Source organism: Hypanus sabinus, chromosome 27 (assembly GCF_030144855.1).
Source record: "Hypanus sabinus isolate sHypSab1 chromosome 27, sHypSab1.hap1, whole genome shotgun sequence".
Lineage (NCBI taxonomy): Eukaryota > Metazoa > Chordata > Chondrichthyes > Myliobatiformes > Dasyatidae > Hypanus > Hypanus sabinus.
Window position 1 is genome coordinate 15,272,232 of NC_082732.1, and position 26,889 is coordinate 15,299,120.

At 38.1% G+C, this 26,889-nt stretch overlaps 1 protein-coding gene across 7 annotated transcripts in view; it reads right to left on the bottom strand.

The window, feature by feature from the left end:
- The window catches only part of LOC132382001 (eukaryotic translation initiation factor 4 gamma 3-like), a 315,701-nt gene extending 289,193 nt beyond the window's left edge, over nt 1-26,508 (bottom strand). For 5 of the 7 annotated variants that reach the window (XM_059951770.1, XM_059951769.1, XM_059951772.1 and 2 more), the window contains exon 1: nt 26,155-26,490. In XM_059951770.1, coding sequence (XP_059807753.1) covers nt 26,155-26,216 — 62 coding nt within the window. In that variant the 5' untranslated portion in view covers nt 26,217-26,490. Of the gene's footprint in view, nt 1-26,154 lie in introns of all 7 variants that reach the window. The other 2 variants (XM_059951766.1, XM_059951765.1) reach the window with 2 other exon arrangements.
- Between the last annotated feature and the right edge of the window lie 381 nt (nt 26,509-26,889).

Sequence of the window (26,889 nt, forward strand, 5' to 3'; positions counted from 1 at the left end):
TCAAAAAGCAAAATAAAACTGCAGACATTGGACATCTAAAATACAGAAAATGCCAAACTTCCACAGTGACTTAACAACATGACTTTCCAATCCTAAATTCAATTTTCTAAATTTCTTTGGCTCCATCATGTGTTCTGATGAATATATTATTCTTACCAAGTGATTTTCTTCAATAACTTTAACTCTACAATAGCTGACATAGCTCTCAACTGCATGTTCCATTCTACAATTCCCTCACTCACTGCTTCCAGTGAAGCAATAAATTGCTTGTTTTTTGTAATTTGACATGCTGCATTCAGTTCTCACATTTCCTCCTATAGTGGAGAAACTAATGCAAATTGGGTGACCACTTTGCAGAACACTTGTGTGACTGAGCTTCTGGTGACCTGCCATTTTAATGTCCCATCCGTTCCTACTTTGCAAGAGACCAAAAGATGAACATCACTGTTCCAATGTTGACCAACATACAGTGCCTTCTATCCAGCCCCCAACCTTTGTTCACATAAATGAGTATTACAACCAGGGATTTTGATCAATTTAACTGAGATTTTTTACTTGTGAATCACAAACTTCTTTTTTTCTGCACAGTAGAGCCTGAAAACACACAAAGAAATTTGTAAAGCATGAAAAACTAAAAATTCAAAAACTGAAAGGTCAACAGTTCAAAATCATTCAGCCCCCTTTGCCCTGTATTTAATTGAACCACACCTTGCAGCTATTACAGCTGGTAGTCTTTTTGGACAAGTCCCTATTGCCTTTGCACAATGTGATGGAATAAGATTCTGCAAAATTGCTCAAGCTTTGCCAGGTTAGTTGGAGAGGGATGTTAAACAGCAATTTTGAGATTTTGCCAGAGATGCTCAATCGGGTTAAAGCCAGAACTCTGACTAAGCCACTCAAGGACATCGATTTTCTTCATCTGAAGCCACTCCATGGCTGCTCTGGCAGTGTGCTTTGGGTCATTGTCCTGCTGAAGGACGAACGTCCTCTGCAGTTTAAGTTTTCTGGCAGAGGCGAGCAGATTTTTAATCCAGGATCTCTCTGTATTTAGCAGCATTCGCCTTCCCATCAATCTTGACCAGATTTTCAGTCCCTGCAACTCAAACGCGTTCCTGTAGCATGATGCTATATCCATCATACCTTACAGTAGGAATGGTGTTACCTAGCTGATGCGCAATGACAGATTTACGCCACTCATACCACTTAATGTGTTGAGGTCAAAAAGTTCCACTTTATTCTCATTCAATCACAAGACCTTCTACCACATCTTTACAGAATCTTCTGACGCTTTGCAAAGTCTTTACGGGCAAGGATATGCTTTTTTTTCAGCCAGCACTTCTTCCTTGCCAATCTTCTAAAAATACCTTTTTTGTGCAAGGCCATAGAGATTGTGAAGCCACAAATTTCAATACCAGATGCAGCCACTGACTTCTGCAGCTCACTCTGAGTGACTGTTGGCATCATAGTAGACTGTCTTCTCTAGTGCCATTCTTCTCTGGTGACTAAGTTTAAGGTGGGGGGGGGGGGAGGTTGCTGGGGTTGACCTAGGCAGTGTGGCTGTAGTTTCATATTTTTTCCACATTTTCACGATAGACTACATTGAGCTGTGAGCTATGTTCACTGCCTTTGAGACAAGTCTTATAACCTTCCTCAGATCTGTGCTTCTCTATGATCATTTCCCTTACTTGTCTCAAATGTTCTTCTGTCTCCATTTTAGTTTGATCTTTTGAAAACTGACCATACTGTTGAACCTTACGGAGAGGGGTATTTATTCTTATGAATTCATGGAAAACAGGTGATCCTCCAATTTTCTACATCAACAAATTGGGTGAGTTGGTAAGGTAATACCTTATAATGCACCTGAGCATAACTACAAAGGGGATGAATACTTCTTCAGTGCCTCAGTTTTAGTTTTAGTAAACTGTTGACGGGTTTTGGAATTTTTCTTTTGATTTGACATGATCCACAATGTTCTGTAGATAGGCTCAAAAATTCCTACTTCAATATATCTAATTTTTTTAAAATGAGACGGTTAAATGTGAAAATAGTTGTGGGGGCTGAGTGTTTCTTTAAGACATTGTATGCCTGAGGAATAATATTTCATCTTTCCTCTACATATGCTTATAGCATTTGGACTCAAGGAATTAAACAAATCCAGATAGCCAGCTTTTCTAGCCGTATCACTCCTGACCAGTCTTGATTAAAAATTATTAGCCTGCAGTATTAACTGAAGTTTTTCCTGTCTCCATAGATGCTGCCTTACTTATTTCCAATATTCTTTTATTACAGATTTCCTGCAAATGCAAGGTCCTATATCTCACAACTCCAGGATTACTTTCTCTCCTTTGTTCTTATCTTCTATTTACTCCTTTTCCATTCCTATCAGCTGTCACCAGCACTAGCATATTCTTTATCTTTTTTTATATGCTATCTGCTCTATAACAGATAATCACTGTTTTCTCCAGTCCTTTTGTTTCCTCTGCAACTTAAAACATTTTTTGGATGAAGAGTCATCTTAAAAAGTTAACTGCTGTGTGACTTGCTGGGTACTTCCAATATTTTGCTTTTATTGCTATGAAGTAAAACGTTTAATACAACTAAACATTATCCCAACTCCTCTGTCGAACTTAATATCAACTTTAAATCCATCTATTCACTAGTATTTTTTTTTAAATATTTTCAATTTTAGACCTAAAACATTGTCAGGCAATAGCTCTCTACAATATGGAAAACAAGCATATATTATATTCTGGTAACTGCAAAAGTGTGTCACACACTTGCATGTTGTGCTTTGATAAAGACCAGCTATTTACTATAAGGGAAAATTTCATTCTACACTTCAAATAAAATGTCCAATGTTTTCTATCATTACTGTCCTACCAGCTCCATACCTCCTTTAGCGTGAAAGCTTAAAGACCAAATCAAATCGGCTTTTGTAAGAGGAACAAATAAAAGAGAATATAACAGAGTGAAGATCTGACAAAAATTTTAATTAGGTAGCTAAACTTTCAAATGTAAACCAGGGTTTTACATGCATAGATTTATATTTTTCCCTTTTAAAAGGAAATTCAATGATTACACAAAGACTGAAAGGCATAAAACAAAAACACTAGAATATAAATTTAAGTATCACTAAAAATATTTAGTGACAGTAAACTCGATACTTAAAGTGGAATCATATAATTCAGAAATAATAGAAGTAATCTTTGCACTCTAAGGACTGTATTTTTATATTTAAATATGTACAATATTTCAGAATGATGCATCATGAACAGCTACTGGGCTCATGTTGGTGTTGGCTCATTTTAAAAATTTTCCCTTTAGTCCCAAGTCATTGTTTCTATCATGATGCTACAAAGCTTTCCTTTAAAGATTATTTCAATTCCCATCTGAAATTTACTACTGAATCGACTTACCACCTTTTCAAGCAGTGCATTCCAGATCACAACCCTGCATTCTTATACATTTTCAGTCAGTGGAAATGCACAATCTGTATTGACTCTGAAACCCCTTAAAATTCTGAACTTATTAATTTTTCCTTCAATGTTTTTAATTTAATGACATATTCAAATTTTATTTTGAATATTTTGATCTATCATTTTTCAATGATAATTTTTCAGTGCAAAAATTTTTCAGAAAACAAAGTGATCCTTCATTGGGATTTTTTATTTCTCAATGAAATGCTTCATCGTTTTGAATGAAATATTTATTTACATGTCTGCCATTGTTTATCTGGCATTAAGCCTTTAATCCAAGGTATCAATCTACCTCACTAGATCAGACAAAATTTGAAATGCTTGGAGGTGCTAGATAAATAGCTAATAATAGGTCTGGGGAAGATGCCACCAGCGAATAATGCAACCAAAAGTGACATCCTTCAGATGGTTCATGAAACCACTACTTTCACTTTTTCTTTCCATTGTAGCTCTGCTACTTTTGGAGCCTGCAATCTACATTTTGGTGGTGTGCCTTCAGTCCAACTGAGTGATCTGGCACTTTTGCTTTCTCCAAGTGGGTTCCATAAGGCTTCAAATGAAGTGTGCAGACCAAAGATGGGGTGCAAGCCGTGATCAACTCCATTTCTTGCTGATCTCGCTGAGGAAGACTGAAATCATTGAGGTGAAAGCAGAAGGCAAGCATGTGTTCAGAGCCATCTACCAGCCTCTCATTTGGGGCTGCTGGAGGAAGTTCCCTGCATTCAAATGGTCTCTCTCTCTCCGTCTCTCTCAATGCTGTCGGGAGGATGGTCTCCAATTCCTGGTATTTCCAGTTTCTGATCATTCCTATTCTATGCATTTTTGATTGGATGGACTGGCTCTGTGGTCGAGGTTAATGAACAATACAGAGCTAGATTAAAATGAATTTGAACTGAACTGAATACCACTGGATTGGTTGGATGATTCAAGATTTGGTGTTTTATATTGTATTGCTCACTTTTTTTGCTGTTTGCACGATTTGTTCCTTTTTTTGCGCATTGTTGGGTTTTTATTACAATTTGAATTTTAAATATTCAAGATTAGTAGAATACTAATTGTGCAGAAAAACTGCAAACTTTTCAAATACATTGGCCCAGTTTGTGACACAAACGTTTTGCAGTCCTGGGTTAAGTTCCAGGCCTCATCCTCAACAGCTGCTCCATGAATTGAAGCAGCCCAATAACATTAGCTGAGTCTCTGGTGGTCGACTTGGAGGACCTACCTACCAGCTTGCACTGATGGGTCTTTTGCTAGCTCATCATACAAAGTGTCTTCTTAAATGCTTCTGAATGTCTGATAATTTTTTTTAATCATTTAAATATACTTTAATCATATGAAGAATAATTAAGAAGCAAATTTACTTGGAAGCCAATTTATAGAAATTAATAAAAATAATTAAAATTTAAAACTTAAAAAGAACAACTTCATTCAGTTTTCCAATTCAGTTTAGTGAGCCTCTACGTCTGCCATGAATCACAATTCCGACTTGCTCCTGGACTACATGTCGTATCTAGTGACATAGTCCAAGATCAAATAAACAGGTACCTGATCTTCTATGTACTTGTATCTTACCCTAAGCTAATGTCTCCATGCTTCTGGTGCCTGGTACTTGAATTAACGTTACCACTCTTTAACATGTGTCCCTGCTTTTACAGCTTCTGTTTTGCTATAGCAAAGCCCATATAAACTTAAGAAACATCAACTCATCCTCCAAGCACAACACAAACTTCCGGACTCAACATCAAATTCTCACGTTTAGGCAACTGTCTTTCTTTCTCTCTCTATTAGAACTGACCATTCCTATCCATCATCATTTTGAATTGGTTTTTCTTATTCTATTAGTAGAGTCTGGCCCAGCGAGCATGTACAAGAGCCCACGTTAACAAAACATTACAAAACAGCAAAATATGATCCTAACAGCAACTCTACTATCATTCATTTCGTCCCAATTTATCAAAACGTATTCCCTTTATTTCACCAATCCATCTTTTCTCTACCTTTTTTGTTATTGAAAACTTGTTATCACTCTCTCAAATATGAACCACAATCCCAGACCTGAAATGCTATCTTCATTCCTTAAACACTGCTTGAGCTGCTGAGTGTTTCTGCTTTTATTTCTAATTACCAATATCTGCAGTGTTTTTAATATTCCTTCAAATCACTTTCATGGTGTCCCAATATATTTCCTCTACCCCTGCCCCCCACAAGCCTTTGCTCTAACAAATTCACAAGTACATCATTTGTTTCAAGTGGTATGCATCAGGCAAGGCTATAATGTACAATACCTTGTCAACCCCAACCATTAATGTTAACACCAGAGAGATCTCAATAATCTAGAGATGGCAAGGGTGAAAACATCACAAAACATCATGCACTTCTTATAGAAGCTTTTTGACTTGACATGATTACCATCCCTTATGTTCCAGAAGCTTTGAGTTCCAATAACAAGAATACAGAAAATGGCAGTAAATAAAAGCTTCACAAGATCCAATGACCTTCATCCTGAGATTTTTAAAGAAAGCAACTGCCTTAACAATTTTAAAAAGTATTCTCGATTTAGAAAGCAATCTTTCAAAATGGAAAACTTTATGCCACTCAGTTCTTCAAGGAAGGTGAAGGGGAATGCTGGGAATAATAGACAGGTTAGGCCAGCATTTGTTGTTGGTAAAATGCTAGAGATTCTAATTAAGGGCAGAACAATTAAACACTGAAATTCTTCAGCTGATCACAATGCTAGTAGTTTTCAGAGGTAGGGCATGCAGACAACATTAATTAATTTTTTTAATTAATGTTGATGCTGACCTATATAGGAAGATACAGCTGCAAGAATAAGTTTGTGAACCCTTTGCAATTGCCTGCTTTTCTGCATTAATTACTCATAAAAATGGTCTAATCTTCATCTAAGTCACAATAATAGACAAATACAATTTGCCTAAAACAACAAACAATTGTACACCATACTGAGTACACCATTTAAACAATCATAAGTCTAGGTTCAAAAAAAAGTATGTGTGCCTCTGGGCTATTGCCTCCTACAAATTCTATTTGGAGTCAGGTGTTCCGATCAATGAGATGAGATTGGAGACATGGGTTGTAACGGTACTGCCCTAGGTTACTATCAGAGCTTCTCAAGAAAGAATTGTTTATGTGCACCATGGCTTCATCAAAACAACTTTTTCAGAGTACCTTAGAAGAAGAATTGTAGAGATGCATGAAGCTAAAAAAGTCTATAAAAGCATTTCTAAAGATTGTCTACAAAGGGAGGAAATTCAGTACTGTTGCTACTCTCCCTCAGAGTGGACACCCTGCAAAGATTACACCAAGAGCACAAAGTGCAATGTTGAAGAACCCAAAGGAAACAGAAAAGACCTGCAGAAATCTCTAGAACTTGCTAAAGTCTCTGTTCATGTGTCTACTATACAAAAAACACTGAAGATGAATGGTGTTTGTGGAATGACATCACAGAGGAAACCGCTGCTCTCCAAAAAAACCCCCCATTATTACATGTCTTAAGTTTGCAAAAAAAAACCCACCTGGATGTTCCACAATACTTCTGGGACAATGTTCTATGGACAAATGAGACAAAAGTTAAGCTTTCTAGCAGAAATGTACACCACTATATTTGGAGGAAAAAGGGCACTACACAGTAGCATCAATACCTCATTCCAACTATGAAGCATTGTGGAAGGAGCATCATAGTTTGGGCTGCTTTGCTCCCTCAGGGCCTGGGCAGCTTGCAATCATTGAGGGAACAATAAATTCAAAATTGTATCAAGACATTCTACAGGAGAATGTCAGGATAGCAGTCCATCACCTGAAACTTAATAGAAATTGGATGATGTAACAAGACAATGGTCTGAAACACAAGAGTAAATCAACAACAGAATAGTTTAATAGGAGGAAAGTTTGTGTTTTGAAACGGCCAAGTCACAGTCCAATTAATCCAATTGAGATGGTATGACATGACCTGAAGAGGGTTGTTCATGCGAAGTATCCCAGAAATGGTGATGAACTGAAACAGTTGTGTATAGGCATTGGTCTACAATTCCTCCTCGCCATTGAGCAAGTCTGATCAGCAGCTATGAGAAGCATTTGGTGGAAGTTATTGCTACTAAAGGAGGTTCTACCAGTTATTAAATACAAGGGTTCATACACTTTTTCCAGCCTGTTCAATAGACATGAAAAATACAATTGTTTGTGTTTTATTAGTTTAGGCAACTTGTTGTTTGTCTATTATTTTGATTTAGATGATTAAACCACATTAATACAGAAAACCAGGTAACTGCAAAGGGCTCAGAAACTTTTCTTGCAACTCTATGTGCAGATGGTATTAGTTAAGTTGCCATGGTGGGCAGAAGGGTCTGTCCCTGTGTTATACTGTTCCATGTTTTAAGAACTTCCAAAAGGCACCCGATGAAGTTCACCAGAGGCTATTATTGGTGAAGTTCATACAATTAAAGCAAATTATTGACTGAACTTGGAAATTACTGAATAACAGGAGAGAATGCAGCTGGTAATAATGGCAAAATGCAAGAAAACTAGATATTCTAGCTTGTTGATTACACAAAGATGGGCAACTCTGAAGCAGTACGGCATTGGATTAAATGCTTGGGACAATGATGCCAAAGTAAGCAGATGTCTATCCAAGACAGATGGAAAAGTGTACAATCTAAATGGCATAAAGCTATAGGCACTGGAGATGCAAAAAAAATTAAGGGTTTAAGTTTTGGAACATGTTATAAAAAATCAAAATGGTTAATGAAATAACTTTAATATCTGGAGTACTAGCGTCATATTCAATGACTATACAAAGCCCTTCAAGGCCACAATAAACACTTCCTCTGAAAAGATTCTTAGTTTTTCTATCAGATGAGAACAACCAGAGGTTTAATCAGAAATACCATGATGCTTGCATCAGAAATACCTCAAGAGCATGAAAAACAGAAGTAGGCCATTTAACACGTCCAAACTGTATCACTATCCAATGAGATCAGAAAAGATCCTTTAATTCAACACACGCCTCATATCCTTGATTCCCTTAACATTAAATAATCTATCAATCTCTAGACACCCCAGCCAAAGGAAACATTAACTCTGGATTTACCCTCTTCAGCTCAGAAAGAACTTGGTATGCTTTTAAAGCTCACAGCATCTTAAGAGGAAGACAACAGAAACAGATCTTCAGAGATCATAAGGCAAAGTCCAAAAAAATTTCACACCCAAATAACAAATGGTTGGTGGAAAGAGAGCAAGACATTTAATACTACTAACGCTATGGCATACAGTTTTTTCAGCATTGTTAAAAATAGTAATGCTCCAAGCTCTAAAGGCTCTTACCTACTGAGAACCAAGAGTTAAGGACAGGTTGGCAAGGACAGAAAGGCTGCCAGCAACCACTTGAAAAAACACTTACAAGTGTTGATTGAGAAGATCAGTCTTTGACACATCTCCTCAATTCCATACTACAGCACATCAACTGTTGCCATCACAACGTTACTTCAGCTTAGCAAAAGCCATCCAACTCCAAAAAACTAACAGGTCCTCTGGAGCAAACAAAATCCCCACTTGAGTACTAAAACGTGACACCAAAGCACTTCGAGTTCCTAAGGTTGACACAGCCGGGGGTGGTAGTGGGAATATACTCCCACTACCTATGAAGTGCTCCAAATGTCATGTGACTCAAACAGCCTCTGACAACCAAGTCCAACTCTTGGCCTTCACATATGGTTTAGCTACTAGGCCCGACGGAGCTGTTTCTACTGGCAAGAGAAGGGGCAAAGGCAGATCAGTCGCACCTCAAAACCAGTTGCTTTGGGCAGGTGGTGTTCTTCAGCCTTGGACTGCAGCCCAACTAGGAGAAGGATAACTCTGATTTTAAATCTCTGCTGCCTCGCAGCCATAACCACCCATGAGAAAGACTTCAGGAACAAACCACCTACCCATGGGAGGAAGAAATATGGAAACAGGGACCCTAAGGCAGTGTGATGTTGTTTACAACTTCACTCTGGCAACCTCTGCAACAACACTGGTGCCAAGCCGTATCAGCGCTTGCCCTTCCCTTCGACTTCATCAGTGACGTGGAGAGGGGAACCTGCTGCATGGGCAACAGCCGGTTCTTCATATCTTCCCGCGCAGGCTTGTGCCCTGGAGAGGACACAGTTCACCAGAGGCTCAAACCCATGATCCCCTGGGATCAACAGTTGCATAGTGCTAAAGCACTTCAAGTGGGAATTTACAATCTCATGTCCCTTGTCTCAAGAGGAAACACCTGGGAATTTCAGAGGCACTGCCATTATAATCAGATTCAAGATTGGAGAAGTTCAACTGTGATTAGAGATCTACACCCTGTTGTCTACCACAAATCATCAAAAGAATCTTCAACTGGCACTTCTATCTTGTCATAGAGCTACTTCCATTAAGAGGTGCAATGATCATCTTCTACACGCAATAAGTTCATGAATTGTGGGGAATGTTGGTCTTTTCCAACTTCATTACTTTTCCAACTCCATCAACCTGAAAGAATTGTGAAGAATCCTTCTCAAATTCAGCCGTCCTCAAAAGGTTCTTACTATCTTACTCCTTTTAAACTATAGAATACAAGCTCAAGGAAAGCCAAATCATCCCACTAACCCTCTTATTAATTCTTCATTAGCACAACATACTGCTGACAAAATTCACCACTGACTCCATTCCAGTAGGCCAGACTTCAGCTAATTAAGGAAAAGTGTGCTCAAAGAAAATATTCTCAAATGTGCATTCTAGTTCTTCAGTGGTGCAACCAGTCAGGGTGCCATCTGGATATATCCATAGAAATTTAAGACTTTAGTGACATACAAAATCTCCCCAAATTCCTAACGAAGTACTGCTGCGGCCTTCCCTTCTTTGCAATTAGATCAACGTCTGGCCGAAGGATAGATCCTCTGACACGTTGATGCCCAGTAACTTGAAGCGGCTCACCCTTTTCACCACTGAACCCTCAAAAAAGACTGGCATGTGTTCTAAATTTACCCTTCCTGAAGTCTATAATAAATTCTTTGGTCTCAAATACATTTGGTGTAAAGTTATTGTTGTGACACCATTTAATTAGCCGATCCATCGCACTCCTTATGCCTCCTTTTTGGCATTTGAGATTCAGCCAACAGTGGTGTCATCTACAAATTTATAAATGGTTTTTAAGCAGTGCCTAGCTACATAATCTCCATACTGAGTGTGGAGAGAGTAGAGGAGTGAGCTAAGCACATAACCATGAAGTGTGTATGTATTGATTGTCAGTGACAAAGATATATTATCAACCCACACTGACTGTGGTCTCCTAATGAGGAAGTCAAGGATCCAGTTGCAGAGGGAGATAAAGGACTAGGTTTTGAAGCTCTTGTTAATTAGTATTGAAGAGATGATGCTGTTGAAAGCCAAGCTGTAATGGATAAACAGCAGCCTGATGTAGGTATTGCTGCTGTCCAGGTGGTCCTAGGCCAACTGGAGAGCCAGTGGAATTGTATCCACTTTAATCCTTTTATGGCAGTAGGCAAGTTACAGCAGGTCCAACTCTTTTTTCAAGCAGGTGCTATGACCACCCTCTCAAAGGATTTCATCACAGTAGATGTGAATAGTACTGAACAACAGTCATTGAGGCACTTCACCCCACTCTTCTTGGGAACCAGTATGATTGATGCCCTTTTGAAGAAAGTGAACCTCTGACTATAGCAATGAGTAGCTGAAATATCCTTGAACACTTCTGACAGTTGGTTGGCACACCATTAGGGCCTGACACCTTGGCAGGGTTCATCCTTTTGATAGATGTTCTGATGTTGACTTCTGAGACAGAGATCATGAGGTCACCAATTATTGTGGGGATTTGCACAAGTGTAGTTTTATTCTCCCTTTCAACACGTACATAATAGATAGGCGTTGAGCATCATAGCCAGTTATTTCTTCAATCACAAAAAAGGCATATCAGCAGCTGCACTTATTTAAAAGACAGGAAATTTGGTATGTCACCAGACTCTAGCAAATTTCTACAGATGTACGTGGAGAGCATTCTGACTAGTCGTATCGTCACCTGGTATGGAAGCTGCAATGTCTGATAGAAAGAGGCTAGAAGGCTGTACACTCAGCCAGCTCCATCATGGGCACAAGCCTTCCCATCATGGCAGGGATGACAACAGAAGAGCGGTGGCTGAAGTCTCTGGGAATATTTCACAGGGTGCAGGATAGATATGTCCCACAGAAGTAGTTGTTCTCAAATGGCAGGGGTAGGCAACCGTGACTGATAAATGAAGTTAACGACTGCATAAAAGCCAAGGAAAGGACATACAAGGTAGCAAATCTGAGTGGGTAAGTTGGATGATTGGAGAGCTTTTAAAATCCAAATGAACTACAAAAAAAAAAGCTATAAGAGGGGCAAAAGATGAAAGATGAGGGCAGACTAACCAACAATATAAAGTAGGATACCAAAAGTTTTATCAGTAATATAAAAAGTAAAAGGGAGGTGAGTTGATATTGGACCAATGGAAAACAAAGCTGGTGAGGTAGTAATGGGTGACAAAGAAATGGCAGATGAACTTAATAGGTACTTTGCATTAGCCTTTGTTGTGGAAGAAGGTAGCAGTGTGCTAGAGGTTTGTGAGTGTCAGGGAGCAGCAGTAAGTCTCATCACTATTACAAAGGAAAAAGTGCTAGGCAACCTCAAAAGTCTATAGGTGGATAAGTCATGTGGACCAGATGGACTACATCCCAAAGTCCTGAGAGAGGTTGCTGAAGAGATAACGGATGCATTAGTCATGATCTTTCAAGAATCACTTAAATCTGGCATGGTCCCAGAGGACTAGAAAATTAGAAGTGTCCCTCCACTCTTTAAGAAGGGAGGAAGGCAAAAGAAAGGAAATTATAGCCTAATCTCAATGGCTGGAGTCTATTATCACAGATGAGGTTTTGGGGTACTTGGAGACAATGATTAAAAAAAAGTCAAAGTCAGCATGGTTTCTGTAATGGGGAGGGGGGGGGGGGAGAGGGTGTGTGTGTGTGCGTGCGTTTGTAGGAGTCCTGGCGGAGGAGTCGAGGCATCGTCACAACAAGCTTTTTGCACCAATCTACTTAGTGATTGCTCATCATACGGCGTGTCTTGGGCTTCTGAAACCTGGCGGAGCCCATCCCTCTCCAGGTTTTTTTTAAATGAGGTCGAGTTGCTAGCTCAACACTCAACCCAGGCACTGATGGAGAGTGTGCAAGGGAGCCGGCCGGATTCGAACTCTCACCCCAAAGTCCACTGCTGATGCCACTACGCCACCAGCCGGCCTGTAATGGGAAATGTTGCCTGAAGAGTTTCTCGAGGAAGTAACAAGCATGGTGGACAAAAGAGAGGCAACAGATATTAGTCACTTAAAATTTTCAGAAGGCATTTGATAAGGTGCCACACGCAGTTGCTTAAAAAGATGAAATCCTATGATGTTACAAGAAAGTTACTGCCATTGATAGAAGAATGGCTGACAGGTAGGAGGCAGTGAGTGGGAATAGAAAGGGCCTTTTCTGATTGGCTACCAGTGACTAGTGGTGTTCCTCAAGGTTCAGTATTGGAACCGTTACTTTTCACATTGTTTGTCATAGATTTGGATAATGAAATTGGTGGCTTTGTGGCAAAGTTTGTGGATGTTATCAAAATAGGTGGAGGGGTAGCAATGTGATTGCAGCAGGACAAATTAGAAGAATGGGCAAAAAAAATGGCAGATGGAATAGTGTGTTGGGAAATGTATGATAATGCATTTTGGTAAAAAGGAACAATAGTGCAGACTATTACCTAAATGGGCAGAAGCTTCGAACATCAGAGGTGTAGAGGGACCAGGAGTCCTTGTGCAAGACTCCTAGAAAGTGAATTTACAGGTTGAGTCTGTGGTAAAGGCAAATGAAATGTTGGCATTCATTTCAAGAGGAATAGAACATAGAAGGAGATAATGCTGAAACTTTATAAGACACTAGTCAGACCGCACAGAGTATTGTCAACAGTTTTGGCGTTCATATCCTTTCTCAGAAAGGATGTGTTGTCATTGGAAAGAGTTCAGAGCACCTTCACACGGATGATTCCAGGCATGAAGGAGTTAACATATGAGGAGTGTTTGGCAACTTTGGGCCTGTACTCACAGGAATTTAGAAGAATGTGGGTTATCTCATTGAAACCTACCAGATGCTAAAAGGATTAGATAGGGTGGATGTGGAGAAAATATTCCAATGGTAGGGATATCCAAAAGTAGAGGGCACAACCTCAAAATTGAGGGGTGACCTTTTAGAACAGAGGTAAAGAGTAACATTTTTAGCCAGAGAGTAGTAAATCTGTAGAATGCTCTGCCACAGGCTGCAGTGGAGGCCAAGTCTGTGGGTATATATAAGGTGGAAGTTGATTGTTTCCTCATCGGTCAGGACATCAAAGGATATGGCGAAAAGCAGTTGCATGGGGTTGAATGGGATCCGGGATCAGCCATGATAGAATGGCAGAGCAGACTCAATAGGCTGGATGACCTAATTCTGCTCCAATGTCTTATGGTTTTATCATCAAGGCTATCTTCAAAAGGTGGTGCCTCTAGAAGATGGCATTCATCATTAAGGATGCTCACCATCTAGAATATGCCCTCTTCTTATTACTACCATCATGGAGGACCTCAAGAAGGATTCAACATTTTTGAAACAGCTTTTTCCCCTTTGCCAGATTTCTTAATAATCCATGAAACAATGAACACTACATCACTATTCCACTATTTCTTATTGTAACATAATTTTTTGTTTTGCACTGTACAGCATCCACAAAATAAATTTCATGGCTTATGTCAGAAATTATAAACCTGATTCCAATTCTAAACCTGAAACTAACCTTGTGGTCTTCTGAGAAGCTCTGTCTACTACACTTCAGACTTGGGAGAATCCACAGAAAACACAATACCATTGTGAAATACCACCAATAAGGTTTCTGTAAAATCCTAAAATCCATCGGTTTATATACGTAATCCAATACACAGCATCAAGTTTCTGATTGCCCTCAACTAAATAGGATCAGGTGAACTGTGCATGTCATCTGTACATCTGATATCAGAATCCTAGCAGGCTACAACCAATCTCATCATGGTAAGAAGTTTACAAAATCAGAAAGTGCTTCAAGAACATCCTCAAGTTCCCCTTACCTTTTTTTAAATACACTGTCCAACTCATGGGAATGCTTTGTCCACAAGAACTCATATTGGAAGAGATATATCCAAGAAAGTTGTAAACTGTGTCTGCTCCGTAATGGGCACTAGCCTCCCCAGCATCCTGGACATCTTCCAGGAGTGCTGCTTCAAGAAGGCAGCAATCTCCATGAAGGATCCCCACCACTCAGGACATGTCCTTTCCTCACTGCTACCGTCAGGGAGGAGGTATAGGAGCCTGAAGGCACATACTTAATGATTCAGGAACAGCTTCTTCCCCTCTGCCATCAGATCTCTAAAATGGACAATGAACCCACAAACACTCACTATTTTTTGCACTACTTTTTAAATAAATACACACACACATGCACACTATAATTCACAGTTTTTATAATGCATTGCAATGTTCTGCTGCCACATAATAAGATTCATGATACATGTCAGTGATATTAAACATGATTCTGAGGTGACTGAGTTCTGGATAATCAAAAACAATAATACATGGACAAAGAACAGAAAGAGCATACTACTCCCAGAAAAGCAATCCTCCAACTGACCCAATAAGCACCCCAAAGTTCTGAGGAGAGGTCATCAACCCAAAACATTAACTGGTGCTGCAGATGAGGTTACTCTGGCTGAGGTTTTGCAGCATTTGATTTCAATACCACGTATTCCAACTCAGAATCTAGAGAACTGGAGTGGAAGCAAGTCATCTCCAATTCTGCGGAACTATCCAAGAAGATGTAAGGAGTTACAGAAGTTCACAACATGATTAGTGTACACCCAAAGAGAGAGTCTCACACCAAGGACTGAAAAGACTAAGTACTAAAGAACCTAAGAAAGCTAATTCAGAAACATTTCTACCATTTATAAAGTCCACAGCTATTAAAACAAACTGATCACAAACTACACATTACAACCACACACAATGGTTGAAATTGTGCCTTTAAACAACATAATATTTATAAGGTTAAAATGTTATGACATAATATATAGTGGCTTTTAGACAGTACCAATGACTATCCTTAAAAATGGTAGCAAACTATAACAATACTGACAAAAGCTATTCCACAGCTCCCAAATACTCAGTTGCTTTCACTTGAAAATTAAAAACAAAATTATTATGCACATCCAAATCCATCTGTTTGTCAAAACTTTCTCCAAATATTAGACTGGCGCCACTATCCATTACTAACCTTTTCTTTACAATGAAACCTTGGCAATTATCTTCAGGCTGTTTACTTGGTCTGGCAACTCATCTGCTGCTAGTACACTCATCCATTCTTGATATTTCTTCACTACTTTGTTGCAATTTTGATGGCATTCTCCTTCACAAACGAAGTTTATCCAAAAGTTTGTTCACGTACAAACCTTGTGCACGCTAACCTATACTGGTGTCTAAATGAGCAATGTTTGATTTTGTCATTCCCGTCCTTGCTTTCCAATCTCTCCATATCCTCAACCCTCATCTGCCACCCAACTGGAAAACAAACAAAAATACAATCAAATATCCAATCACAAACAAGAGAAAATCTGCAGATGCTGGAAATCCAAGCAGCGCAGAGCAAGACCCTTCAGCAAGAAAGATCTCAGTCTGAAAGGTCGACTGTACTCTTTTCCATTGAACAACACACACAAAATGCTGGTGGAACACAGCAGGCTAGGCAGCATCTATAGGGAGAAGTGCTGTCGACGTTTCGGGCCGAGACCCTTCATGCTGCCTGGCCTGCTGAGTTTCTCCAGTATTTTGTGTGTTTCAAAGATTTAATGTACTGTTACAGCAATCTCCAAAGCAGAAGTCAAATGTTAGGAGCTATAACTATTAAGCAATTCAGTGATTCATCCAAAACCATTTTACTTGAGGTAATCACTTGGCATCAAAGCAGAGCTTTCTTAAAACTCAAGTTTTATCCCCTGTACACAAACTTTCTCTGGTTACGTCCAGTGTCCTAGGCCAAGACTTTTGTTTCTAATGTAAAAAAAGGATAGGAACAGCACTACTACAAAGTAAAAAGTTCCTGAGCTTTGATCAATAAATGGTATAATAGGAAGATTCAACAAGTTGCTTAATAATAGGAGCTTATGAAAATACTTGAGTTTCATTTAGTCCCTTTTTACTTTCTCAAGTAGCGGCTTTTAGTTCTTTCCGAAAAATCACAATGGAATATTGGTACCATCAAGCGGATAAGCCACAGATTTACAGTCAAGTGACATATGCATCAACAAAAATGAACTTGAAGCATCAAAGTTATGGCTTAAGCTTTACATAAACAATGGTTTAAATAAACAAGATTATTGTTGCTTCAGAGAATGAGATGAACAAACTTATGAGTATTGCAAAGATAGGAGGGAAGAAAACCTTTCAATTTACTCTTTTTCTTGAAACTGGATTTGATCTAACCACATACATAGAATTACAACTTCAAATGTTTATCAAAAGGTAGCAATATCAACTTATCCTCTGTGGCTGAAGGAATTCATGATTTAGGTCAATGAAGGAAAAAATAAAGACTTTTCAAATTACTTCCAGAACATGCTTCCATGCTACTTCCAATACCAATGCAGAATATGCCAGCTCACCTAACTTTGATAACTTTAAAGTGCAGTGCTGAACTACATTTGCTCTCAGAAAATAAATCCAAATATTTGTCAAACTAACAATTAGCCTGTTTTTAAAGAAGAAATTCAAAAGCTGCAACAAAATTGTTTTAAAATTTTCTAAACTCCTGGCATAAAATATGGCTTTTAATTGAGACTTTGATAAGTGCTTCTGTTTACAAACATTTCTCAAATATCAAGTGCAAACAAATAACTTTCTGGTTAGCATGGCCAACAGGCATTATTTTCCCGATGAATGCAAGCTCTTTAGGAGAAAGGTCAAATTTTCATGGGAAAAACATTTGTTAATTGTATTCAGAAAGCACCAATATATAAACTTATCAAAATGTTGTCAAATATAACCCAATGCACATACAAATTAGCAGGACTAAGTCACTCAGCCATCAATCTTGCTCTTAAATTCAAATAACATCACAACTGAGCTGACTGTGTTAAAACTTAACATTTGGCATCAAAAACACGGAAGTCTGATAAGAACAATATTAAAAATGGAGAGAAGGAAAAGCTTTGATGTTTATGTGAACAAACACATGTCAGACTTTTAAATCTAATATATGTTAGTTCATTCTTATCAATGGGTGGCCTAGGTAGACCATTCATAACCCAGGGAGTGCCAGTACTTCTACCTTAAAAATACTGAAAAACTCATGTCTTTGATGAAACCAGTTCCAAAGATGCATGAAGAACTTCATTTAAGAAAGAATGAGGGGCAATCTCATTAAAGCTTACTAACTTCCTACAAACTTCGAGAGGCAGGATGCACAGATGATTCCACTAGAAGAGGAGTTAGACCCAAAAGCCGCATTCTCAAAAAATGGGCTAAGCCATTTACGACTTAGATTAAGAGAAATTTCTTCATTCAGAGATTTAAAATTCACTGCCCTCGAGTGTTGAGCAGGCTTAGTCACTGAGTTCACTTAAAGCTCACACTATACATTTCTGAAAATGAAAGGAGTCATAGGATAACAGCACAGGAAAATGATGCCGAGATAGAAAAAACAGACATGATCTTGATGAATCGTGGAGTTGGCTCAAAGGAACTGGTTCATATCTAGTTCCCTCTGTACTTCAGAGCTCAGCAATCTCACATATTTGATAATATGATTTATCTCACTCCCACTGCCATTTTCCTGCCAAAATTGACAATTTCAACTTTCCCATCCCCCATCAATTACACTGCATTTGTTAGAACCTCTACACTCTATCTACATCCTATTTTAACCTATTTACATCCTTTATAGCTTTATGTCTGCTCTACTTCGTGTCATCAGCATCGTCAGCAGCAAAACATCAATCCTTTCATCCAGGTCATTATGTAACATTTACAAACTTGAGGTATCAACATTGATCCATAAGGCACACCAAGTTGCTACAACATGTCAACAACGATAGCAAGTCTCACTTATGCCTGTTTCCTGTTAGCAAAATTTCCACCTCTGCCAATCTCCTATACCCTAGGTTTTTACTTCCTCCGATAACCTTCAAAGCATCACGGGAACAGAAACAACCTGGATATTTAAGCTTCTTCATTTAAATTACCCTTTATCCAAATGAACCCCAATAAACTAGAGTAACCCTCTCAGCAGGCCTGTATGCAAACTTTGCTGCAGCTTCTCACCTGACTCAGCAGTGAGAAGAATACCTGTCATAAACAATACATGTTTAGGGTTGGTATGATTTGGAGTTCAACCAAACTAGAATGTCCTAATGATCTGAATATGTCCTAATGATCTGAATAAAGGAAATGCAATTTGAGTGAATGCTGTGCAAATATCTCCCATACACAGTTGTAAGTCGGCAAGAAATAAGAGAATGTACACTGCATAAAATTATAATATATTTATCAATTTCAGCTTTATCAAGCAGTTAATAGGAAAAAGCGCCCATTACAGTTAAACCAGCCCAATGTGCTTATATTGGGCTGGTTTACCATTGGAGCTTACACTGCAGTATTCAGGGGTGTATCTCTTACTCACACACTGGACCCTTGTTCTGCATGAAAGGACCCACTACATTCAGAACTGCCCTCGGAGTCCACCTCGAGCAAACTGGCTCTCAGGTGTACTGGCCCTTCCTCTTGGAGCCAATTATCTGCACAAAGCACTTCTTGCAATGGGGACTCTCCTTCCAATGGCATTCAGTGGCATCTTCTCATGTGCCCCTCTTCTGCAGCTCCCACCAAAAAGACTACTGTCCTTCTGAAAACTCTTCCCCACAGCTCTCTCAAACCTTCCCTCACATCCCACAACCCTGATTGGCTGACTCACATTCCTAAGCTAGACCTCATGAGTCGTCATCTTAGCCAAAGCAAAAACACAATTTCCAGCATGGCTCACTGCTATTACAAAAATCTTCTACTATAAACTACCTCACAGCATTTCAGTGGAAATCTTAACCAGGGCATTACATTAGTCAAGCATGATTTTTTCTGCACAAAATCTTGATCACCCTGCCTGGTTATTTTCTAGAGTTTAGAAAACTGAAAGGAAATTCCTTACAAAACTTTCTCAGATTCATCAAACAACACTCGGCAATGCTCCAGGTGTAGTCCTGTCAAGGCCTGTTAGTAATACTGGCATCCCTATACCTTGGAAGGTGTCTGCTACAATGTCTTTAATGACAATTTCCAATATTTTCCATACGATGTGGTAACAGGCTTATAGTTTCTGTCTTTGTCTCCTTTATCATTGAATACACTACAAATTACATCAACTATTTTCCAATCTATTGGAACCTGCCCTGAATCTAGGGAATTTTAAACAATTAAAACATTAATTAACATATTCCAATAAAAGGGTCACAGACCTGAAATTTTAACTGCTTTTTTTCCTGCAGATGTTGCCTAACTTGCTGCTGTTCTAGCTTTTTTATTTCAGATTTTCAGTTCTGTAGTTTTTTACTGATTTAAATAAACTATTATAGAAGCAATTAAGTTTACCAAGACCCAAACATATGTTTTTTACTTTAAGTATGATAATAGCTTTAACTCATTTTTAGATAATCACAATGGCAGATCCTCCAATTGAATATTTTAATTGCTGTGTATCCTTAAAAATTATCTTAAATTTCTCATTGCATTTTGATTAACATATCTCAACCTTATTTGCCAGCTCACGTCAGCTAGCTCTGCTTTCATGCCCATCAGAATTATACTTATTTAGGTGTAAAATACAACATCATTTTTCATTTTTTCTCTCCCTCAAACTGAGTGTAAAACGCAACCATGTTATGACCACTATATTCTTTCAGATTAATTAATCCCATTTCGAAGTGTTATCCCAGTTCTAATATAGCCTGCCTCCGGTTGACCACAGAGAATGCATTTCTGAATAACAATCCCAAAAACATTATGAAACTCTCATCTAAGCTACCACTGCCTATCAGATCTTTCCAATCTATACGTAGATTTAAATTCACCATTGACTATCACAATCTGTTGGGCTATTTCTAACAAGGTCCATCTAACAGTATGGATCATTAAAAGAGCTGCAGACCACAAGTGACTTCTTGCCTTTATTATTTCTCCTTTCTAGCCAAATTATTTGATATCCCACTTTCCTTAACTTAATGCGACAGTGAAGAATTATTTAAGACCATTAATTAGCAGAACACTCCATTTTTCCCTTGTACCGTCCTTCCAAATGTCATATACTCTTCAATATACAGTTCTCAAACCATGTCACCCTTAACCCATTTATCTGTAATGGCTCTCAGGTAGTCAGAGTTATACAGCACAGAGAAAGGCTACCTCAATTTATCTTTCTTTCCCCCCTCTCCAATGCTATGTACAATTTAACAAAGCTTTAGAAGTGTCCATTTATTATTTTGTACCCTCTAGCTTTATTCCACTTGTTACATCTTTTCTCCTGCCTTGTAAACAATTTGTAGGCAGCATATCCCAACAAATATTATCCAATAGGTGGCCAGTTACTGTTGGAAAGTGTTGTTGTAAGAAAAGTATGTCCATAACACAAGGTATACAGCAGAGCATCAATTTCCTAAACATGCTAAGAGTAAAAAAGAGTAAAACACTTCTATAAAACAAAAAGTGTAAGTTAAAAATAATTCTGTAAAAGTATTTCACTTTTGGCATAGATTAATAATTTTAGTCGGAGTGAGAAGAAACTAGATTCAAAGCATACAATGAAATCACTTCATTGGAGATCCATCATGCTACTTCATCTCTTGACATGACCTGGAGTAGATCAATTGGTCATAATACTCCTAACGAAAAAGTGCTGCCAACCTCCTGAAGACATTTATAGAACCAGCCTCCAAAACTACCATAGAGTACCAAATATGCTGGAAGTTGCCATCCTGTATATAAACCACTTTATATGGGCATATACGATCAGAATAACATTCACAAAGATATTCCGTCAGTTGTTGATTAGCCCTCCTCAAACATATCATTCAACACTGGCCTAAAGAAGCAGAATACCACAGCTCAAAAAAAGGTGGAAAGGATTTTTCTATAAAAAAGCAATCTACATAATTAAAGACCTGACTCAATTAATGGATCATGTTTAAAATTGCACCATTCAATGGAAGCCCTGTTTGTTGCTCAAATTCATGCCTATTTCTCCATAATACACAAACTGGAAGGTTCTGTATAATTTATGAATATTTTCATTGATCCCAAGGCCCCACTCTGAGAGCTGTGAAGGCTTTTTCAAGTTTCTGAAAGTCTGGGATCAGGAATGTTCAAGAAACAAGTCAAGAGGATTTGTTAAAAAAAATAAATAACTGACAGCAACTAAAAGAAGAACAAAAACAAAACACATTGGGTCCACCACCCAATTCAAATGAATGGGTTATATAACATTTGCTGGCTGTGGCTAATGTAAGATAGAGGGCCCAAGACAACTAACTGAGCTCTACTCTGAATTCATTGCTGAGTCCCACAAGACATCAAATGCATTAACTGAGGTATAGGAAGCAAGCGTACAAGGGAATGCTTGAACATCATTAGTTTGAACACAGCTCAAGTCTGACATATTGTTATTGACACAAGATGTGACTGCAAAAAAAAGTGCAGATTTATGAGCACACTGTCAAGACTGGAAAATTTTATCTATGAGGAAGGATCCTTGAATGGGGAATTTAATTGAGAATATAAAATCCTAACAGCCCCAGATATTATAAATATAAATGACTTATTTCCTTTGGAGGGCATTTCACAAAAAAGGTGGAGAAGTTGAGGAGAGTTGAGAGAAAGAATTTTCCCCCGAAGCACGTTATGGAGGTTGGAACTCATGGTCTGAAAAGGTGACAAGGACAGAAACTTTCACATTTAAAAAGTATCCCTGTGTACATTAATAGATTAGTAGTCACGAAACATGAGGTACATATACTGGTATGGAATGCAATACCAGGTTGAGGTGCCCTTCTTCAATCAAATCTGCTTCCTAAATTTTCTATGATAAAATGAAAACACAACAAACAGGCACGCGGCATCCATTGACATTATAGATATCACATTAAAAAAACTGAAGCAATAGCTGTCACAATTTTCTCAGGTTTTCATGTCTCAATCCATTTTGCAACTTAAGTAACAAGAAACTAGACTTTCTATGCTATCAACAAAAAGGAGATTAAAATAAATTGAAAGTTATTAACTAACTTTAATAAAAGTTACATATATTATCTAGAACTTGTGTCAATTATATAAATCAGATTAAATCTATAATGGTTGAATCTGTTTATATCACAATTTCAACTATAGCTCACTACAAAATAGTGAGCTCAGTCATCCCGATTTCTCTTAGATCTATGTTTCCCATATGTCAGCCATCTTATTGATTAAAGAAACATTTGACTATCTGGTCACTTCAGCCACAAATGCAGAATTTTAATTTCTGTTGACTACATTAATCGAGCAAAAGTATGTGAACCTTTAGCCACACATTTCTAACCAATGGAAGTCTGTACTTCATTCCATTTATCATCACAAATGTTTCCACAAAAGTAAAACTAAAAACCCAAAAAAGTGCAAGCTAAGAATTTCACATACTCAAGTAGCAATACACTCAACTTGCAAGTCTTCTGTGAGGGAAAAAAGTCTACATGCAGCTCTATTATTAAGCAAAATTAAAGCCTTTTTTTAAACCTCAAAACCACTTTCCTGCAAAAAAAAATCTCAATTTCCTTGATTCACTAATAGCTAAAAATCTCTTTCTTTCTGTCTGGAACATTCTTAGTGAATACCCCCAAATCCTGTTGGATAGAAAATTCCAAACCTTTACTACTCACTGAGTGAAAATTTTCTTTATCTTTGTCCTGAATGGCCAACCTCAGTTTTGAGACTGTGACCCTTGGTTCTAGACACCCCGATAGAGAAAATATCAACTTCACTTCTATCCTGTCAAGTTCTGCGAGAGTAACCCTATGCAAATTTTGAACCATAAAGTTTTCAGGCTGAAGTTTTCTTCTGGAGTTGCTGTCATTTGAATGAGACATTCAGCAAAGATCATTGCTTTTCAATCAAGACATAAAACAGCTACATATTTTCTACATATTCAACAAATTTTACTTGCAATCACACAACAACATTGTGATATCATGATTAAATGGTGTACTGGTGCAGAACATTGCAACTCACAGAATTTCATTTATGCTTGCTGCAAGCTCTGTCCTAACCTTAAGAGCAGATAACAACAACTTGGTTTCACCTTCTTCCTAAACAAATATGAGGATCAAAATATTGAAAAATCTAAATATTGCTCTGTGCAGCTAAGCTGCACCCACATAGAATTCCACTGCTAAGCAAATGAATGAACTACAGAAATGATCAAAGTATAACAGAAACATTTTTAATGCAGAAATCGTGCAACAGCTCAAGTGTGGCCAAATATTTACTGAATTAATTGAAAAACTGTCAAATTATTTTAATTCTATTAAGATTTAAACAAATGAAATTCTAACTAAGGGGTACAGTCAGTCCCAAGGAATGTACCTACCAGGAAGTCTGCAGATGTGTCTGCATGCCATGTGACAGTGACTGTGTCACATGACTGTTAAAAGGTGACACACAATCCAGCAGTTAAAGTCCCTTATTCAGTTCAGTAAAACGCTATTTGGCAGGAAACCAATGCCTGAGGTCTGAGCATGCCCAGTTTCTATTATAGAGACTGGGTGAGCAGTTGGGTGGCAGAGAAAGCACAGCCTTAGCATAGGCCTAACAAAACTTTTCCAAGAACATAATTTAATATCATTCTCCAAGCAAATTGATTAGTTTGAAACTTATAAATTATATGGCATCAAAGTATCCAACAACTAATTTTTATTCAATCCAAGATGAAAAATGAGACATTGCCTGTGTCACATCCAGCACAAGAAATTAAATACAATATGATAAAAATATTAAAAAGGAAATTCAACACCAGCACAATTCTACAAAACGTGTACTTCTGTGCACCCTGTCAAGAACCCAAACCAAACCACAGTAGTATCTCCATTCATTATCCCCTTTAGGACAACAATATCACAGCAAACCACTGAATCATTCCTAATAACTATAAACTTGGCTGAAGATGAATCTCTTTCACAATCATCTTTTTATAATTTAAAATGCAATTGTACTGAAGTACACTCTTTTATTTCAAAACATTACGATTTATTCAGAAAATTTACAAAACATTGCTTTCCTTACCACTCTAGGAAGAATGATCAAAACATACATACAGCTGTAACACCGATTTCTACGAATTTCAAATTAGAACCACAAATCAGAAAAACAATCAACCATAAATAAAACTGAAATCATCACAACACTATAATCAAAATTCAGCCTTGGCAATTCAACACTCTCCGTTTTGATCGGGCCTTTTGTTGCCAGTCCAGTAACGTGAAAGGCACACGTTTACATTATGAAACATTCTCCAAAAAGAAAATGAAAATGGTCAGACACCGCAACCTATATACAAGAGGCAGGAATCCTGAATATGAAATATGATCCATACAGTAAACTCACTAAATGTCGTTGCACAGAGCAAGTAATTGTGTCCATAATGCCCATCTGACACCTTTTTGCAATATAAAAACCTATATAAAACACGTTGTAAATGTAAATTAGACCTGTGAGCTATCCAGCTGCAGTTTTTAATGGAGAGCCGCAAATCGGAGCTGCAGGCTGACTGCAGTAGAGTTGGTGTGTCAGTAACCGGCATTTTCTGAAGACGTGTCATGCACACACGATCCTTAACCCCACCACAGCTTTTTTTTATATAAACAATTGCTCAACAAAAAAAAAATTTGCAGGGAAATATTTTGCTTTCAAGCCACATACAAGCATATGAAAAACGAAATAAAAAATAAGAAACATTCTCACAAGCTCAACCAGAAATATAAAATCTTCACCAGGGACCCTATCCTTCACCGGTTCCCCAGTAAGAGTTCTTTTTTCAAAAAAAAATGTAAACGAGATTTTTATTTCAAACACTGTAAATATATATATATATATATATAGATAGATATCTGTATGTGTAGCTACGTTTTATGTGGATGGGGGAGGGGGGGCTCAAAAACAAAAATCGAAACAAGATTGCTCCCGGTTCGTCGTTGAGACCTTTTCCCCCTTCTCTCACACTCCTTCCCTTCAATAAAAAATCTTTAAACCATCCCAAACACAAAGCAATTCCTTTCCAAACCATTTAAACAAACCCTTTTCTCAGTAACAAAATCTAAAACCTTGAATCCATCGGCACTTGCAACAAGTGCCCAGAAACCAAACAGACCTTAAGGTTTTAGTTCTAAGCCTATTGTGTCAACGCTACCCGGCTCCTAAAAAAACACCAACATTAGTTTACAAAAAGGTAAAAATCCTCTCAGTTAAGTTACTTTTTTGGATTATATAGCAATAAATTGAATGTTTCCCAAAAAGTGAAGGATACGAAGCAGGCTGTTGTAGTCCTCTTATTACAGGCTGTGGTTTGGCTTTCTGTGGTAAGCTCATTTCAGGCTGAAGAAGACAAAAAAAAAGAAAAACCAGGCGGATTTTGTTGTATAGAGACAGAGAGATGTACCTCAGGGTGTCCTCCCTCAGAAGGACGTTTCCCACGTGAGTTTACCTGCAAATCACAAAAATAATAGCATTGGTAGATGGCCCAGAGTGTGAACTAGCAGCAGGACTCGTCCTTAGAGTGAAAAAGTCAAGCTTTAGGACGGATGCAAGCGATTTTTTACACACAAACCAACATGGCGAACCAAGCCGCTCTCAGTCCGAGAAGACGGACGCCCGGCAGCCGTCGGCAACTTCCGGAAAACTTCGGTGCCGGCTGCACGGTAACTTCCGGAAAACTTCGCTGTCGGCTCTTCGGTAACTTTCGGAAAGGTTCGGCGCCCGGAATTCGACTATTTCCGGAATCATACTGCCCTGAAGCTAAACGCTGCGATTAAACATCTGGACAATTCCTGTTTCCCTCTTATTAGATTTCAAGCTTATTACATAGCAAGGTGTACTAATTATGTATAATAGGAGTAGCAGAAATTTCCAGTCCACGTTCATTATTAGTAGGAAGAACTTGTATGCTACATGTTCAGAACATCCCAAATAAATAGTAACATCAAGCAAATAAACGCTTTTTTTTCTGAACAAAAATAAGATAGGAGTGAATGGAGTTTTTTTT